The sequence below is a fragment of the Aythya fuligula genome, chromosome 3 (assembly GCF_009819795.1).
Source record: "Aythya fuligula isolate bAytFul2 chromosome 3, bAytFul2.pri, whole genome shotgun sequence".
Classification (NCBI taxonomy): domain Eukaryota; kingdom Metazoa; phylum Chordata; class Aves; order Anseriformes; family Anatidae; genus Aythya; species Aythya fuligula.
In genome coordinates, this window is record NC_045561.1 from 112,601,177 (window position 1) to 112,620,345 (window position 19,169).

The window sequence follows — 19,169 nt, forward strand, 5'->3', positions numbered from 1 at the left end:
CCGCCACTGAACTACAAGCCTTGAGCTCAAGAATTAGAGAAACCCTGAGCCAGCTGGCAGCAAGGAGGGGATTATTTTTTATTACTTTTTTCTTTACCTTCTCATTGTGTTTTGCATAAACCTGGATTAGTTTTCCAGTTCAGTTTACCTCATTCCACAAAAATTGCTGCTCCTGAGCTTGATGGGGATGAGGCACAGGCTCAGGAAGGAGAGGGAAGGGATGCTTCTTTTGGCAGCATCACCAGGTTATTCCATGAAATACAGCAACTAGAGACACTCCAGAAACTTTGGAGCATGGGCAGCTTCTCTAGTTGTGTGTTTGTACAGGACCTTGCACAGCAGGGTCTTGGGCCATGCTAGAACCTCATGATGACCAGTGACTACAGTCTGAACTGATCTCAGCATTCTCTGTACCTCTTGTGGTTCCTCTCTGGTCTCAGCAGCGCTAATGCTACATCAAAATGAATTGTTCCCAGCATGTGGAGCTTGATAACGGCAATTGTTACCAGCTCCTGCAATCTCTAGATGAAGGTTTCGGGCTGATGCAAAATGTTCAGGTTGTTGCACACTGTTGTTTAACACTTGTTTATCATTGCAAATGTGCTCTGTGCTGTCTGAGACAGCATAAGTACCGTCTCCCACAGGGTATGGTTGAAAAAATAAATAAATGCTGGGCCTGTAATGTCAGCAGTCTTCCCATGGTAGACCTTTGCAGTGATGGGAGGCAATGAGAAGCCCAAAGTGGAGATGATAACATGAACTTTTATAAACTCTTTGCTTATTTATTTATTTATTTGTTAGATTGGAATAAGAATTAAAGAATACATGTTAAATGATCACCAAATACCACCTTAAAGTTTATGGGCTACTATGAACAAAAATCTTATCAATAAGGTTATGTTTTACAGGGTGATCTCAAGACATATTTTGCAAATAGAAAACTACCTGCTTATATTCATGTGTGGGAGTGAAAAATCTCCTTGAATGTTTTGAATCCAAGTCAGCTATCTCTTATGCAGATCCAGAATCACACCAAAAGTTATATTTTAGTGTATGAATACCGGTGTACTTAAATGCTTCATTTCCACTATCCCCTTCTAGACTCAGGACCAACTTTAGGAAATGAAAAAACTCAAAAACATCTGAAACTTGACATTTTTTTGGCTCTCTCCATCTACCAAATGGCCAAGCTCATTAAAAAACAGTGTACGCTGGAGAGGAGGAGGGGGGTGCTTTAAAGTAGAGAAATGGCTTCACGATGCCAAGTTTGAGATTTATTTATTTTTTAAGAGAGAGGGGAAAAAAAATAATAATTCTCTCATTAGAAATAAGAAATTTTCAGCAAGAAGCATAAAGTGTTCTTAAGTGTAGCTGCTTTCTACAGTACCTTGTTATACCTTATGGAGTGCTGCATGAATGGAGCTCTTCTGAGCAAGACCTGGGGTGAGAACAAGCAGCACCCTGCATTCAAAGCCTGGGCTTAACTAAGCCTGCAAACTGCTTAGCTGGAAGTTAACCTCAAAACCACCCTAGCCCCAAAATCTTGCCACATCACGTTTGGCTCTGTGATTTCCAGTGTTTCTTTATTCCTTGCCTTTGATAAAACATTATCGCAGCCTTTCAGTACTTTGGCTGCTGGTCCCCAGAGAAACTGGGAAGAGCAGAGACAAGAGAAAATTAAAGAGATGTTTGCCAACATAAAACATAATTAAAAAAAAAAAAAAAGAAAAAAGAAAAAAAAAAAAGAGCACTCTTTTCTGTGTCATTATTGAAACTTCAGATTGTAAGAGCTTAAGTGACTCCTGTGGATCTGTTATACTCCTCATTTCTTATTCTCTGCTGTTTATTATGTAACATTTCTATCATATGAAGTAAGAAAACAAAGGCAAGTCCAATTCCTTTTGCTTCTTGTCAGGTTCTCTTCCTACTTCTTGTGTGTGTTGGACAAAACAATGTAGAGAAAACAATTAAAAGAGGTACACAGTGGGATGCACACAAAGCCAGAGGACTTACGAACCTGTCAGCAAAAACCTGTGACCCATTTTAGGGACAATTTTTGTCCCCTCAGGAACTCTTCAGCTTGGCTATGTGAGCGCATGGTAAAGTTTTACCGTTTTGTTCCTATTTGCTTTTGTTGATTTAAAAAGACATAAAGAAGGCAGGAACGGAGGTTTTATTGATTTTTGGTGTTTTCTACTGTCATTTATTTTTATTTTTTTTACTTTAGAAATTAAGTTCTTGTTTTACCTATAACTGCATGGACATCAGGGAAGCTTTAAGACTAATCCAATAGAAAAAAAAAATCTGGTGGAATATTGTCCTATTTACACCCATATGAAGAAAGCCATGGCAGTCTTGAAATAATAAAATGCTCTTGGATGTCACTGGGGCAAGACAGCTTTGATTCATTAACCTTGCTTATACTTTTCTGCCAATTTCATTCAAATCCCTGCATCTAGGAGAAAGATTTCTTTGTTAAAAATTGGACAGGTGTGATCTTTCTCCCTCTTTCCAGCAGCTCATTTCAGTCTTTCTTTTGTTAAAGAGCAGGAAGGCCCACAATATCTATGGAACCCCCCAAAGCATTTTCTAGCTGTATTATGGAACCAACTATCTCGGTGGTGTGTCATGCCTTAGACATGAAAACTGGACTACATGGACCATTGGTCTGCACCAAAAAAAAAAAATATATATATATATATATATATATATATGTATTTATACTTCCTATAATTTTCTTGCCTTCCTTTGAACATTTTTTAGCATAGGGTTTGAGCTGTATATGAAATTGGAATTAATATGAACTGTTCTTTAATATAAAATATCCATGCTCTAGATTCTGAGAGCTTGCCAAATATGAAAGTTGGCAAATGTGTTCTTCCTTGACATGCCTGCATATGTAAGTGTGATGGGTTAATGGTCTATAGCTAAACACTTCTGTTTTGCACATCTCCCTTGAGCCAGTGCTCCCTCCTTAGAAATTCATTCCTACTTTTCTCCTTGGCACAAAGAAAATCCTTGGGGATGAACAATAGCTGTGCACAAGACAAGGGAGAAAAGCTCAACTCTTCAAATTGGACCTGAATAGCTGAATTCATGGCTTATCACCTGCCAGAGGCATAGAAGTGGTCCCAGTTTGCACAGCCAGAGGGCCACAACTGTACCATCCAATGCAGAACTCCTAAAGCTATATGGCGTCTCATTTTGTAAGTCAGTCATAAAGCAGGATTTGAAAATATGAAAAATATGAACTCTGTCCAGCTTGTTGATGTGAGAAAGCATGGGGATCCTGGGGTAGAAAAACAGTTTGGGGGCAAATCGCTGCACCTTAATATGAAGTTCCTGGTTTGTTGCCCTCCATCCCACTGCTATCGAGCTGGGCTGAAAATAGGGCAGGTGGGGGAATATGTCCCTGCTCAAAAATTTCCAGTAATCAGGCCATGGCTCCTGTGCACAGTAAAGGTAAAACACCCATCTGCAGTCACAGTCCCGGCTGCTTTCCAGACCAGAGACAGTGCTGGAGTTATTCATGCCACCTCATCTCTCTCCCACACTGCACACCCTTTGCATGTCAGCTTGTTCCAGAACAGTGGTGAGACCCCCAGAAATGGAGATGGGGCTTGAAACACCCCCCACAGGTCCACATGTAAGTCTAGAGTGTTATGGTACAGCTGCATGGAGCTTGCAAACTCCCATTGCTTGGGAGCAGGCATGGTGTGAAGCACGACCTGGGGGAACAGCATGGAGCTGGGACAGGGCAGGGTCAGGCTGGGTGTTAGGGAAAGGTTCTGCACCCAGAGGGTGGTCAGGCACTGGGACAGGCTCTCCAGGGTAGTGGTCATAGCACCAAGCTGCCAAGAAAGATCTGGACAACGTTTTTAGACACAGGATCTGATTTTGGGTGGTGCTGTGCAGAACCAGAAGTTGGACTCTGTGACCCTTGTGATTCCCTTCCAACAAAGGATATTTTATGATTCTATAATTTTGGGGGTGGAAATACTTGCAACTTTTTCTTCTGTGGTGTTGAGCTTAGGGTAGCTGAAGCTGTCTGGAAGCACTCTGCTCTCTGCTTAGCAGCCCAGGGAGGTGGGAAAGATCGAGGAGATGCAGGGAGGTGACAGTCCACAGTGCTGCTCTCAGGCAGGGCTGCACTGAGCAGCTGCTAGTGGCACATCATGGTTAGGCTGCTCGGCTGCTCACAGGATGCAACTGCTGCCTTCATTACCTCTCACACTGTATTTTCTCCCTCCCAGCTCCCTTTTAAGGAACCCTGCTCCATAGCCCCGCTTTTATTTTGCATTTGCTACAAAATCTACTTCTTTAGCACCTTTGTCCACTTTCTTTCTATGTACCCTACAACGCACACTCCCCATTCTGTCAGATTGCCCATAGCCATCCCTCTGACATGAATCCATTCATGGATGGGCTGGGGCAACTGCTGGTCTGCGTTGATTATTTTTGCTGTCATCCTTCATCTTGGGGTATTTAGGAGCTGGGTTACTGGGATGCAGCCTGACTCTGCTCTGTGCTAACACAGAAGCTCCACTCACAGGAAAAAGCTGTGAAAAGCAGAGTGCTGAGCTCAAGGTGACTGCTTTCAAGGCTTTCCATCCTGGACAGGACAGAGCACAAGCTCAGAGGACAATAGAGCAGTGGGGAGGGAGCTGTGGCTCTGTGCCTGCTGGAAACAAGAGGATGGCAGTATTTTAAGACTGACTTGCTAGATTTACACACCCAGGCTTAGGCACAATTTGAGAGGTCCTGCCAACGCGACTTCCCTGGGGAAGGCAAACCAGTGTCACCGACAGCCAGTTGTGCTGAGCCAGCCACTGCAGGGCTCTTCCTCTCCTGTCGAGTAAACCATATCACCAGTCTCCAGCCTGGGCACCCAAAGCCAGCTGTGCCTTTTATCCATCTTACATCCATCCCACAGGGCTGGGGTGCACCCACCTCCCGCTGCCTGCGCCATCAGTACAAAGCTATTTCACTGCTGTGCCTGAAATCCTGCTGCTGGTGGAGAGAGTATTAAAGGGCAGATAGATCAGCTGTGCCCCATAATTACTTCCCAGTGTTCGCAGTCCTTTCTGTGCTGCCTATAACCCCTATCCTCCAGCAATTCCCTTCCACACACCGGGGGGGTGTGTAGTCTCAGCCAACATGGGTACTACCCAGCAGCTTCAAGGACACCACTGTGTCCTTGGTGCAGGTTAGGCCAAGCAGTGGCAAAGCTGTTCCGGGATTGAGCTGAGCAATAAATCCATCTCTCTTTTCCCAGAGGAACTGGTCTGGGCTCTGAGATGGACAAAGCAAGAGTTTGACCTTGATAGTGAAGGAGTCAGTTTAGCAAGGAAGAGCTTGAAGATAGGATAAAGAATACAAGGACTTGAAAAGCACATGAAGGTGAGAAACAGCCGAGGAGGGAAGGTTTGGTGCAGAGTGAGTTAGTTGCTGAGATTATTTATCTTGTATGTACATGGATGTACATGTATGTACAGGATGTACATGGGAAGCAGAAAGAGAAGGGACACCCTTTTCAGGTTTTCCTCCAGCCTCCCCCTTTCAAAAGGTTTCACTTGACAGAGCTGACTAGTTTAAAAACCCAGTGGTGATACTAGAGGAACAAAGTGGGGAAGACTACTCAGAAATGCTGTATATCTAGCACCTGGAATATTGAATCTCTTCTGCAGAGAAGAGATCTCTGATAGGAATCACACTTTGCTATTCCACCTTTTTGAATTCCTCCACAATTTGATTTACTTGGAAGAAGTGGATCTGGGCTAGGAATGATTTGCATTCTCTGTTATTAATCCTAGGATATATAAATCTCTTGAAATATTTTTCTCCTGTTTTTGTCTCTTTTCAAATTATCTGAATGAAAACTAGAAAACCCAAAACAGTAAGAGAAAGGATCACGAACCCACACTCATCAGAAAGAAATGCAGACATTTCTGGTTGTCTTTTGGGAGTTCTGGGTACCCATGTCCTGCACTTAAAAATCACTCTAGATGTCCTTACTATCCCTGGTAGGGTGTTCAAGCTCTGTATGTTTATTAACCTGTGGGACATGCCAGTGAAGGGGCTAATAAATGCCAGGGATGTCAACACTGGCAGCTAGCCAGTTCTTCTAGCTTTGTTCTTCCATCCTTCGCTGGGGGTGGGTTAATCTCTCCTGACTTCTTAGCCTGATAAAATTTAGGATCAAGTCCAAGTACTCTTGCGGCTGTGCTGTAAATGGAGAGAGACCTGCATAGGGCAAGTCTGTTCTCAGCTCATACCTTATGATGGGGCAGATCATCCTCTGGATGTGCCTGCCTCTTCCCGAAGCTTATAAAATTTGTTTAGTTGAATAGCTGGTGAGCTGAACATCACCATTGCCAAATAGCTGGAAATAACTTAATTGTTCTTTATTGCAGCAGAGATCTAGGGTTCTATTTCCTAGACAGCTTCTTATGACCATTTTCATACATTTTATTTTTTGTTGAGCAAACATGGCTATTGCTTCATTCCTGTTCCCAGTCAGCTGAGGTGCAAATTTACCTTGAATGTGTTGCCCTTGGGGATCACTTGTTCTGAACTGTTTACCCATAGCTGAGCAGTTCAGAAGAGTTGTAGATTTTCCTGAAGCATACAGGGACAAGCACAGCAAGCAGACTGGTGTGTGTGCAAGAGCACCAACACAGCAATGAGGGCAGGTAAACTGCTCTACTGGCATAGATCATTATTACATGTGACTGTTTCAAAGGGATGCTTCAGGAATGATTGGTAATTGGTGGCTTTGCAATTGGGATCAACTGGTGTAAAAACTTCATCGATATACTAGGGGCAGAGACAGATAAATTTATCTGGTGAGGGAGAACTCCCTCCAAAGGTTTACTTTAAGTCTAGAAGGAGGCAAGAGCAACCCAATATGTTAAACCTTAACTAATGTTAAGGTAATAAGGAAGTATGCTTTTTGTTTGTTTGTTTGTTTTGTTTTGTTTCTACCCTGAAAACCTTTCGTGAACTAAAGCAACAAAATTCATCCTAATCTATGTGGATTTTAGTGTAATATTATCTATGACCTGCATTTGGTAGAATGGGGATGTCCTTATCAAGGCAAGAAACAGCTGCATTGATCTCATTAAGATGTTTATCACAGAATATATTTCAACAGATATCCCTGGTCTGCTGAATATTTTTTTAGCTTTTAAGATAAAACAGAGTTTAACTAGGAGTTCATGCATTGTATGTGCATTGCTATAGAAACATGGAACCGTTTTGGTTGAAAAAGGCCTTTAAGATCAAGTCCAACCACCAACCCAACGCAACCGAGTCCACCTATAAACCATGTCCCCTAGTACCATGTCCACTATAATGTAGATTGATAATTTTATATCACTCCAGTTGATAAGAGTTATCAGTTAAATAAAAATAAAAATAAAAATAAAGAGAAATTGTGTGACAAAGACCCTGCAAAGATGCTTAGAATGGGAGTGGTGTAGCAAGCAGTAGGGTGCAAAAACAGCAAGTTGGGGATAAAGGTCCCAGCGTAATTTAATAGTAGGGGAGCATTTCAGGTACCTCTTTGGGCTAAATGCACAGAGGATCTATGACTACATTAGCACCAGTAAAAGATGTTTAGCTCAGTAGTAGCAGCTGGTTTCAGCCTGTCATGTTCTGTCGGATGGCTTTGGGGTATCTAGGAAAAGAGAGAGAAGTGAGCAAAAAACAATACAACAGTCTCCACTGAAGCAAAGATTTTTTACTTGGCCTCTGTTAAAAATCAAATATCACATTACCCAACAAGTCATTTATATTTCATACTATTTTTAAACATGATCAGTTCTGAAAAGAATTGGCTGCCATCAGAATGGACAATGGGCCTTTTTGTACCCTAGTAGAACAGAGACCATGAAGCTTTGATTAGGCTAGACAGTAAGAAAGAAAAAAAGAAAGAAGAAAGGAAAAAGAAAGAAAGAGAAAGAGAGAGAAAGAAAGAGAGAAAGAAAGAGAAAGAAAACACAAAGTTACAGTCTGGGAATTTGAAATTCAGGCAAAAGAAAGTTATCATCTTGTGTGCCTTGGAGAAACATGGGTGTTAAAGGCTATACAACCAATAAGTATTGTTAATACTCTATTTTGGGTGTCTGCTTTCCTTTGTACAAGATCAGAGAGGAGCAACATCTGCAGGTAAATCATAGAAGGAACCTGTAGTCTGAAACAAAAAACTATTATTATGAAATTTTAAAACCAGCATCATATCAACATATACCATGAAGAAAGTGCCAAATAATGAAAAAAGGGATTATTATTATTTTTTTAATTTGTTTGTTTTTCCACTGAGGAACTAGGCCAAATTAGAGATCCTGTTCAATAGCCCTTTGGTCTTCAGGCCTCATCTACAGAGGTCACTTTGACCTCATTTTGTTTCCCAAGCCTTAGGCTCAGTCCACAAGCTTAGCAATTCATGTCTCCTTCAAAGTGGTCCCGGAGGACAACTGAGAACTTGGGCTGCTGAATAACTCTCCTGAAGTGCGTACAAGTCACGGAGGGCTAGTTAGGTCCCTGGATTGGAAGCCACTAGGAAATGCTACAGGTTAAGGTGGCTATCCTTGGTCTCTATTTTTCTACACTTCAACCCACATCCATAAAATGGGATGAACGGCAATAATTTTTCACTCCTTTCTTTCTTGCTGAGGTTGTAACCATTGATGTGTTAGCCCTGCCTAGGACCTTTCTCTCTCTTGGAGCATTTGAGCTGTATTAGAACAGTTCCTCATTTTCCCAAATGCCATAGTGGCAGATTTATATTTACATGCTATAAAAACATCAAAGGCAAAACACCTGCATAGCTAGAAAGTCTTTGGTAGGAAGGGGACGAACAAAACGACCTCAAACATATTCACCGTCTGTGATTTTCTTGATTCCCTCTGAAAGCTCTCTCTCTATTTTGCTGACATACGAGCTGGGTGCTCTATTGTACATCAGTGTAACAAATAGCCGTTATCTTCCGTTTCATGGGAGATACGGTAGAACATGATTTATTTGTGCCTGCTCTGCTGCCTCTTTTGAAATGTTGCCGTCGTTCAGTGCACTTTTCACAGAGGGGAAGGCAGATGGTCATCGCAAAGTTTCCCGTAACCTTGTGGTGCATGCTGCATAGTGAATCAATGAAATCTGAATTACAGTCCATTGTCTGAAATGGGAGCTGTGCTGCTAAGTATCCTGCAGTGACTGAAAATGTTTGAATGTCAATACTGCATATATGCTGAGGAAATATGACATTTCTCCCTAAAATTTCAAAGCGGTGCCAAAGGGGATTTTTAACTGCAGAGTTGCATCTGATGTGAGCAGGGACTGCATTGCTCAAGATTTAATTATCAGCTTGGAAACATACCTTTTGTGAGTGTATGAGTGTTAGATATGACCCTTCCTAAAAAAAAAAAAAAAAAAAAAAAAAAAAAAAAAAAAAGTAACAATAGTAGAAATACTGAATCAAAATGGGTTTCTAGCATGAAATGCCAGGGAGAAGAATTTTTGGAGTCCAAACAGCACCCGCTGCCCCTCTGTGCTAGCTGCTTCTGCTTATATGACATTTGTAATGAGTCTTCAGGTGATTTGAGAAGCTGGCATTAGACTGCAAATCACCTTTTGTGTCAGCTAGTGCCAGGATACTTCGCCAGAAGCCATTATTTCAATGGGAAATAACAACTGGGAATAGGGAAAAAATGAACTTCTGAAAAGCACTTTGTCACATTCCCTGGGCAAATGCTAGAAACAGTATGAGCTCTTGCCATGAAAGCAAGCGTAGTGAGAAATTTCTCAGTGGGAGGATTGCCTCCTTTGCATACCAAGAGACAAGACAAGGTGAGTATATAAAATATTTTCAGCACTATCTCTCAATTTCTGATATTTATTAGTTGTATGGGCAGATGTCCCAGAAGACATCTATGTTTCATAAAGCCTGGTATCTTGCTTCATTCATTTTTCCTTAGGATGGGAATCATGAGGAACAGCAGGAGTAACCTCCTGCACAGGTCTGGCAAATTCAGGTAGCAACCTTAGTGCAGCACAGGTATTTCTAGAAACAGTTAATGTTTGGCATAATAGATGATAAAAGCACCTTCCCAAATGCTTCTGGCTTTTTTTCAGATGACGGCTCCATGTGTGTGTAGGGCGGAGCATCTCCCAGATTTAAGCTGTCAGTCAGCTTGTTCCTATAGCACATCTAGGCAAAGAGTATTATCTCATGTGACCTCACTGCTGCAAGATGTTTTATATATTAAATGGCTTGAGAATTTTATGTTTTCATTAAATACGAAAGGAAAGAAATCTGAGAACTTTTAATCCCATTTACAGAAAAAAGAAAAAAAAAAGTGAAATGTTGTTATTTGGTGTTCTGCAGACATTTAATCCCTCATTTTAGAGTTATTTTGTTCAAAGAGATTACTTGTGCTAGGGCATTTTTATCCAATGTACTGAGTCTTCTTCCTTACTTTGCAACAGGGGCTTGATCTTCTAAATCCACACAAGCTCACCCTGATGTGAAAGGGGCAGATCACAGATATTCTAGAGAACTAGCATAACCCGTGGCTTAAAAGTTTTATTAATTGTTCCTAAAAAAATAAAAATAAATAAAAATATTTAAAAAAAGAAAGAAAAAAAAAAAACAAGCAAGCAAACAACCAACAACAACCATCTAATTGTGAGCAGATAACTCTACTAAAAATAAGAAAGAAAAAAAGGGAGGGGATGGGGGGAAGGGGGAGACAGGGGAAGCAGCAGATTCAGAGTGTACCTGGTGTCTCCTTCACTTGTTTTTGTGGACTCTCTATGTTCTAGCATATACTGAAATAAGAGATACCAGGTAAGGTTTATGTTAGTGAAATATACATATATAATCATAGCTAAATCAAGGGCTAAGGTATATTCTTATTTCTGTTCCATCAAATCCATGAAATATCAAATAAGCAAATGGAAGAGTCTGATTTTATTTATACTGTTCTAGAACAAGAGTAGCTATTAAACTTTGCAGATCTATCTACATTAAGGTACTCTTTGTACTAAGGACCCAGAACCCCATTTTTCTATACATTTCCAACTCTTTAAAACCATTTTCTGAGTGTCAGAAAATTGCAAATCTTCCAGCTTCCAACTTTTCATACTTCAGTAATTGGAATTTTGTTGTTGTCTGTCAAGTTAAAATGTGGAAAAGGGCTCCTCTCCCCTGGCATGAGGAGCTTGCATGCAACATTTCTGTCCCTGAACATTTGGGACTGCAGTATCTGGGCAGTCCCTGAGCTGCGACACAGAATTGCAAATAGGTCTATAATGAATAAGGAACAGAGAGAAGTGTGGCATGGACCAGGGATGTGACCCAAAGCCCACTGAAGTGAACGTCACGACTCCTATTGACTGCAGTGGCCTTTGAGTCAAGCTCTCAGCCTGTCTGTGAAAGAAGCGCAGATTCAATCAGTATCGCTGTGACACATCTTACACAGGATAACCACATGCTCATCTTTTTACTTTCCCTCCCAGGATGGAAGGAGCAGTTTTATTGGCCACCAGCTCGGAGGGGTCATGGAAGTGCCCAACAGCAAGGACCAGAGAGTCAAATCAGCCAGAGCCATCCAAATCACTTACTACCTCCAAACGTATGGCTCTGTCACCCAGGACCTCATTGGGGAGAAGTGGGAGAGTGAATTCTGTAAACTGATGCACAAGATGCAGCTGGATCACCAAGATCTGCAGCTCTACTCACTAGCGTCCTTCAGCCTCTGGAAGGACTTCCACCAGACCAGTCTCTTGGCCAGGGGCAAGATTTTGGTGAGCCTGATGCTGATCCTCCTGACTGCTACCCTCTCGAGCTCCATGAAGGACTGCCTGCGTAGCAAACCTTTCCTGGGACTCTTGGGAGTACTCACTATCTGTATTTCCAGTGTCACTGCGGCAGGGATATTTTTCATTACTGATGGAAAATATAATTCTACTCTGTTGGGAATCCCTTTCTTCGCTATGGGTAATTATTTATCTTCATAATAATAGGATTAACAGAGCTTAATGACAGGATTGTAAATTACATCCTGGGTTATAAAGTGCAGATTTTACCTTGAGTGAAAGTCTAAGTTGTTTTCATCTTGTTAAATTGATCTGTGACTTGCCAAAAAAAAGGAAAAGGAAAACAAAACAAAGCAGTAGCAACAATAAAGAGTGAATGACGTTGCTGGAATCTTGGCCAATATGAGAGGGGGGAAGTTTTATTGATTTCTGTTACAAAACAAAGGAGAAATTGTTATTGAAAACTAGTCAGCTCAGCACAGAAAATGGATATGTGTTGACCTTACTTGGATGGGAGGCCAGCCAAAAGAGTGAGTTAAAAAAGGAGGGCAACATGGAAGGAAAGATTTTAGCAGCCTTCCTAAGAAGGGCTTCTCTTCCAGCTCTGTCTGAGGGGCAGAGGGGAATGGGTTGGTGTAAGAATAAGATTGATGGACTTTATCGCAGAGAGGAGATTACAGCTGTGGCGTTTGCCAGGGCTGTAAGTAAAGGGGCTGTCAGTATCTGTAGTGCATAATCCCTCAGTTTGTGAAGTCCAAGATCAGCTGCAGAGATTTCCTTTGTGTTGTACCCTGGCAGGGGAAGGTGCAGCCAACGAATGGACATAAAAACAGTTCTTTTAGCTGAATTGTTTTCATTATTTCCACACTCACTCTGTTCCAGCACATTTAGCTCTTCTGTGTATTTAATTATTTTGTTTGGAAGGTATGCTGGAAAGGAAGAGGGAAACATATCCAAAATGGCATGATGAGGCAGTGGTGTTTGGTGCCATCACATTTACGTCTGTCAGATGTTTGCCATATCACTAGTGTGAACCTCACTTATGACTCTATGCAAAGTCTCAACAGAGGCAGCCCAGACCCCCATGATCACTTTTTGAGGTCAGAAAACCTCATCTGTGGACATATCTCTGCATCTTTACAGTTGATTTCTTAAACTTCATGCTTGTAGTACTCAAGTTTAGCCCTCTGGTACAGTAAGAGATAACTAAGTATGCAAAGGCACAAAGTAGAGTTAAGATTTGGAGCATGTCTTATATTTTTCTTTAAAAACTCACACCATCAAAAAAACAAGTTCTACTTGTTCTTTCTCTCAAGAAAATTCCCACAGGCATATGCATCTTTCAGCTCTCTGCGTTCCATTTCATCTGTCCCCTGCCCGTGCATCCATGTCCCTAACCAAGGAGGCAGGCTGCTTCCTTCTTGGTCTTGCACCCATCAACAGCATCTGGCCAGGGTAGGAATAGGAAGGAGTGGATTGGAGTGAATGGTCGAGAATCCAGCTGCAAAAGGGAAAAGTGAGGTAAAAAAAAAAAAAAAAAAAAAAAAAAAAAGCATGGATTTGCAAAATTCGTTCAGCTTCATTAATGCAGATAAACAAAGCGATCTCAAAGCCTCTAATTCAATCATCAGCACTGTTAAATCCTGACAATGGCCCCAGAAAGTTTGATCTGTGCCAATTTTCACTCTTCTATGCATATCCTAGGCATGTTTTGGTGGCTTGCTGAAATGGCATGGTTTGGATGCAGCATTCATTTTTGGGAAAAATAAAATTTAGCTGTATGGTCCAGGGTTGGATCATTCCTATTAGCTCCAGGACAAGAGAAGAGGACCTGAAACTGCTTTGTTTGAGGGATCTGTGTAACATGATGGAGAAAAGATGGACAGTATCAAAGGGACGACTCACACTTGTTATCAGATTATGGCAACCTTTTTTTGTTGGGTGTCAGGAGGTTTGTATCAACTAAAAGGCACTGCCTTGCTTTGTGCAGCAAGCTGAAGTGAGGGCCAAATGTATATGTATATGTATATATACATGTATATGTACATGTATATGTATATGTATACAACCTAAAGTGGTGAAAAGCAACTTCCATTAATTGTTTATTTCTCTGCTGGCATCCCTTTTCAGACAGCTGTAGAGATCAGGGCACATGCTCTTTACTTGGTGGATCCCTGAGTTGTCACTCCCAAGGAACAGCAAACACTATTTGTAGAAATGCATCTTCAGGCTGACCTGAAAAACATCAGCATCCATACATCCCAATTGTAATAACAGTAGCATTGTGCTTAATTCATACATATCCTGCAGCCCCAGTATTAGACAAGGGTAGGAGTTTCTGAAAGCAGGGTGGCTCAGTTTCCCATTTAGGATGGTGGAAATTTAAGAGTTCTACTGTCTAAGGAATAGTAAGATTTACAACTTTCTGTTGTGCTTTGCACTGTCACTTTTGTCACAGCCACTGCCAAGAGCAAAAGAACAACAAAAAAAAAAAAATAAAAAAAAAACAACAACTAAACTCTCTAAGGATTGCTTCTGTAACATTATTGATGATCTTGAGGTCTCTTCCAACCTAGAAATTCTGTGATTCTGTGATTCTGTGATTATATCAAATAAACTTCATGTTGAAAAATAATACACTTAAGTAACCTTTTACAAAAATTTCATTCAGGAATCCCAAACTGAATTGGAAATATATAGGGAAGAGATGTTACCAACAGTTTTTGGAAAATATTTGGGAACAGTTTTATGATTTGATCAACTAAGAGATGGGAAGCATGACTTTACAAAGCCATACAGGGTTACTCCTGCAAAGAGCCCGATGCCTTTAGTGCCATGGAATGATGGTGCCAGCTAATGACATCTTGCACTGCCCATGAATATGACCAGGGCCTCATGGAAATGGGATCTTCACAGGACAGAGATTTCTATAGAACCTTGTTTACTGTGAAGTGATCTAATCATTAGAATAGACCCATTGAAGACCCCAACCCCAGTTCTGCAGGGCAATGCATAACAATGATGCATGTTGTACCAGTGACCCTTGCTGGTAAAACAGCAGAAGCAAACAGTGCATCAAATAATAATTCTGTGAATGTAAATAAAAGTCTACAAAACAAAGTTTCCCAGAATTACAAATACAGATTTACAATTCAGGCTTTCAAAGTCAAGCTACTTAAATTGAAGAAGAAGAAGAAGAAGAAGAAGAAGAAGAAGAGGAAGATGAGGAAGAAAATAAAATAAGGCATTTACATGGGTAAAACCACCAAGTGCCTGGCAGTGCATTGCTACCCAAAATACATGCACAGTCTGAATTCTGGCAGCTTTGGAATGATTCAACCTGACATTTGCAAAATCTTAATTTAAAGTATATGTGTTTATTCAGAAATACACCGTTTATTCTGACATTCACTTCCAAAGGATTATTTTTAATGAAATTCTGTGTTGTTCATCTGCACTTGTTCTTTTCATGAATAGCAAGATGCTGTCATGTGAATGACAGGGATAGAATCATGGAATCATCTAGGTTGGAAAGGATCTTCAAGATCATGAAACCCAATCATCACACTGACCTATCAAGTCCCATCAGTAAACCACATCCCCTAGTACCATGTCTACATGTCACTAATACCTCCAGAGATGGGGACTCCACCAATTCTCTGAACAGCCTATTCCAATGTTTGACCACCCTCTTCATGAAGAAATTCTTCCTTACATCCAATCTAAACCTCCCATGGCACAACCTGAGACCATTTCCTCATGTCCTATCATTTGTCACATTAGAATAATGCCTGACCTTTTACAAATATTTAAGTCTATAATTCCTATCCTAGTGCAGAGCTTCTGTGAGTTTCAGCACGTGATAGAAGACTGCCTAAAAGTTAAATATTTAATATTTTTTATAAATTTAAACGGAATTACCTACACATGAATTATTTATGGCAGTCCTACCTGTAAGGGAATGTTCTGCTGGGATAAAGCATGTCTCTGAATATTAGGGGAAGAACATTAGCTTAGGCTGGCTTTTCTTTATTCTTCAGAGAGAGAATCTTCAGCCTTAATAAGGCAAGAGGACAATGGCAGAGAACCCTACTTGCTCTGAGTCCCTTTTTCTAAAACCCTGGTCTTTTCAGCTGCCTCAGGAAATCCATTTTCCCCAATACAGTATCTACTCTGCTTTGTTTGGGTCATGAGGAGAAACTGTTAAGAAAGACCCTATGCAGCTACTGCTCCGAGTGCTAGAATCTCATTCAAGCAGGTGCTGACTTTTAGCTCTTTATATTCCAGTCAAATGTTTAAATGTAATAAGGTAGTGAAGAGGTATTTCTTTAGCTTCCGGGCTTGCTCCTTTAAGAACTGAACTGGACTTAGATGTTCCATTTTGTTTTGTTTTCTATTTTTTGTTTGTTTGTTTTTAAGTGTGTTTTAATTAATTGTTATGTGAAATCAGAATATGGGACAGTTTGGCCTTGCATCTAATAATGACTTATCTTCTAGGATAAATAGAAACTGATATTTCTTCTGCAAGTTTGACACTAGCAGATCTATCATCACTGGAGACTCTTAGGAGATAGAGAGTCTCTGGGTTTTGGATTAGTTCTAGACCTGAGAAATGTACCTAGTTAGATATTACATCTGACTTTTTTTGTTTGGATTCACAACACAATTTCAAAGAGATGTTACGTACGTGATATAATTATGGTTCCTCATGTCTAATCATCACTAATTAATATAACCAGAAGGTTAACTACATAATTGAGATATTATTGCTCTCATGATTTGTGTTTTAATGCACAGGAACCAGACTGATATCATCAGAGAGACAATAATTTAACTCAGATGAGAATATGACTATATTTTTAAGTACAGGTATATTAGTTATGTAATTTTACACCATAATTATTTTTGGACAGTCAGTGAAGTACTTCATTATATAATGGAAATCTTATGTAAAAAAAAAAAAAAAAAAAAAAAGTAACTACAAGGTACTGGAGTGTAATTATGCTTTTTGTATTATAAAATATATGTGTTTTTTAGACAGATGGATTCACTGTGACAGGTTATTTCCTTTCTTTGGTAATCCTGAAGATTTGAAGATCTTCAGGAAAGATTCTAGGTTCTTTATGGGAAATGCCACTTCTCTCTGAGTCTTAAGGCAACACTAAGGTCAAAGGATGCCCTACAACACATTGTATTATTACTAGTACTAACAATGATATCGCTAGTAGTAGTGCAGTAAAGAGGTAAAAAATCTATAGGAAGCTAGAGACTACCTGTTTCTATCAGTAAGCCTATGCCAAATGTGAAAATACTAAATAGCAAGGTAGAGATTGTGCCTACAGTGCAAACTTTTCTGTTTAAATTCCCAGATATTCCTTCCCTTGGCTGAGTTATTCAAATGGAAAGAGGAGGCAAAGCAAAATCAGACAAAACTCCAGCCAGTTATTAATATTTCAGGCAGAAGCCATCTAACCTCTTTCAGAGGACAAATATAGCAGTTGTTAAAGTCATGACTGGTGATCATCTTTAAGTAAATTTGAGATATTACAGCATTACAATTAGTGGTAAAATCATTGCAAATTACAGAAAAATGTCATAGTACAAATGAGAAATGTATTTTGTTTTTAAATCTCAGAAGACAAATGTGAGGGCTAAAGTGCATGTTATCTCTAGTTTACCTGTACTTGACATATCATAGTATTTCTAACCTTAGAAATACAATGAAACTGTAATTTTATTTGTTACAGTAGCTCATATCCCCATCCACTTAGAAAATCATTAAGGATTTTGAAATACCCTGTCCTTTATTAAAAAATTTCCGACCTTGACTCTTGCAGTAGGAAATGAGAATAACAACAAAACCACAGGGAAGTGGGAAGAAAACAACAGAAAGACAAAAGAAATATTTAAAACGGCCTGTTTGGATGGCCATATAACATAGGTAATTAAAATTAATGGCTTTAGACATTATTCTTCTTTACAAATCTGATTTTCCAATAACCTCTTATACTTCCTAATAAGTTACAATTCTAGAGATGGTGTTTTTGTTGTTGTTGTTGTTTTGGTTTTGTTTTTGTTTTTACATATCTATAGGAAATGAATGATATTTTTCCCTTTTCCACCTAGAACATCAATCTTTCCTGGATTATGAGTAGAAGACCAAGACCTGTCTGGGATCCTCTGCTACACTCGTACCATAAAGTCTGGCCTTGCAGCAGTGTCCTGGAGACATGCTTAGAGAGAGACGACAGGACTAGGACTGTCCCTCATACCCTCAAACACTGGCCAAATGATGATATCTCCTCACAGGCCCTTTGGACCTTCTTAAGCCCTGCAGAAAGGGATGCAGGAACACAGCTGGCCTCAGTCCTAACAACAGGGCTTGTAGCACCTAATTCCAGCTGTCCCAAATGTTCCTTCCTTAACTACAGTGACAGAATCTCAATTTCTTTCCTATACAGTGGAGAGAAGTAGGTGACTCCAAAGTCATTTGGATGAGCTGAGTTAATTTCTAGAGGGTCTTATGCATCTCTACCAAAGCTAGGTTGACTGCTTAGACTTTAGACCACCGATGTTGTACACACAAGCTGTAAGCTATGTATATATATACGTGTATATGTATAGCATACATATGAATAATCTGATGTGAATCCTTTACAGACTGCAGATTACCTCTTTTCCTAGAAAGACTTAGGGGTAAGTCTCTTCCTCTTATCAACTCGAATCTCATTGTCCCTTAGGGCAGTTGCCCCACCCCAAGAGCTGGGTCTGCAGGTCTTCTGATCAGCGACTGAGGCTCAGCTCAGGTTGAAGCTTTTGTTCTTGGATCATTGTCCAAACACAGAGCATCACTACCAGGTCCCCCATAATGACAGAGAAAATAGAGAAGACTTTTTTTTCTTTCTTTCTTTTTTTTTTTTTTTTTCTTTTACTGAGAGCAGACAGCTAAACTCTTCCTCCTACTGATTTCAATGTGAATCCACGTGTCCAAGGTGAATTCTCCAAAGTCTTCCCCCCTTCCCTTTTCACTTTTTCTCTCTCTTTTGTTAAAACAGCTTTCTCAGCTCTCCATCTGCAGCTAACGGACTAGTAGCTGTCATTTGAGCTGCTTCCAATTTGCTGCAAGCATTTCTGCAAGTCCTTTGAAAAAATAGTTTGATAAAAGAAGAGAACATGTTCTGAGTGAAAAAGTCAAAGGCTGAAAGGAATGGTTTCCTTTTGCACTTGAAAATGTATGTTTAGTACTCTTAATACACAAATTCTGTTCAAATAGTAAAGGATGTTTCCTTTTCAGGTGCCTCATGCATTTGTCTGAGCACCTCTTGCTTTCATTTTTCTACCCTTTCATATCA

The 19,169-nt window shown here is 40.2% G+C and overlaps 1 protein-coding gene across 2 annotated transcripts in view; it reads left to right on the forward strand.

Annotated features, from left to right (window-relative positions):
- The window catches only part of PTCHD4 (patched domain containing 4), an 84,165-nt gene that overhangs the window by 14,073 nt on the left and 50,923 nt on the right, over positions 1-19,169 (forward strand). For both annotated transcript variants that reach the window (XM_032184068.1, XM_032184069.1), the window contains exon 2: positions 11,518-11,998. In XM_032184068.1, the coding sequence (XP_032039959.1) occupies positions 11,518-11,998 (481 nt within the window). The remainder of the gene's footprint in view (positions 1-11,517; positions 11,999-19,169) is intronic.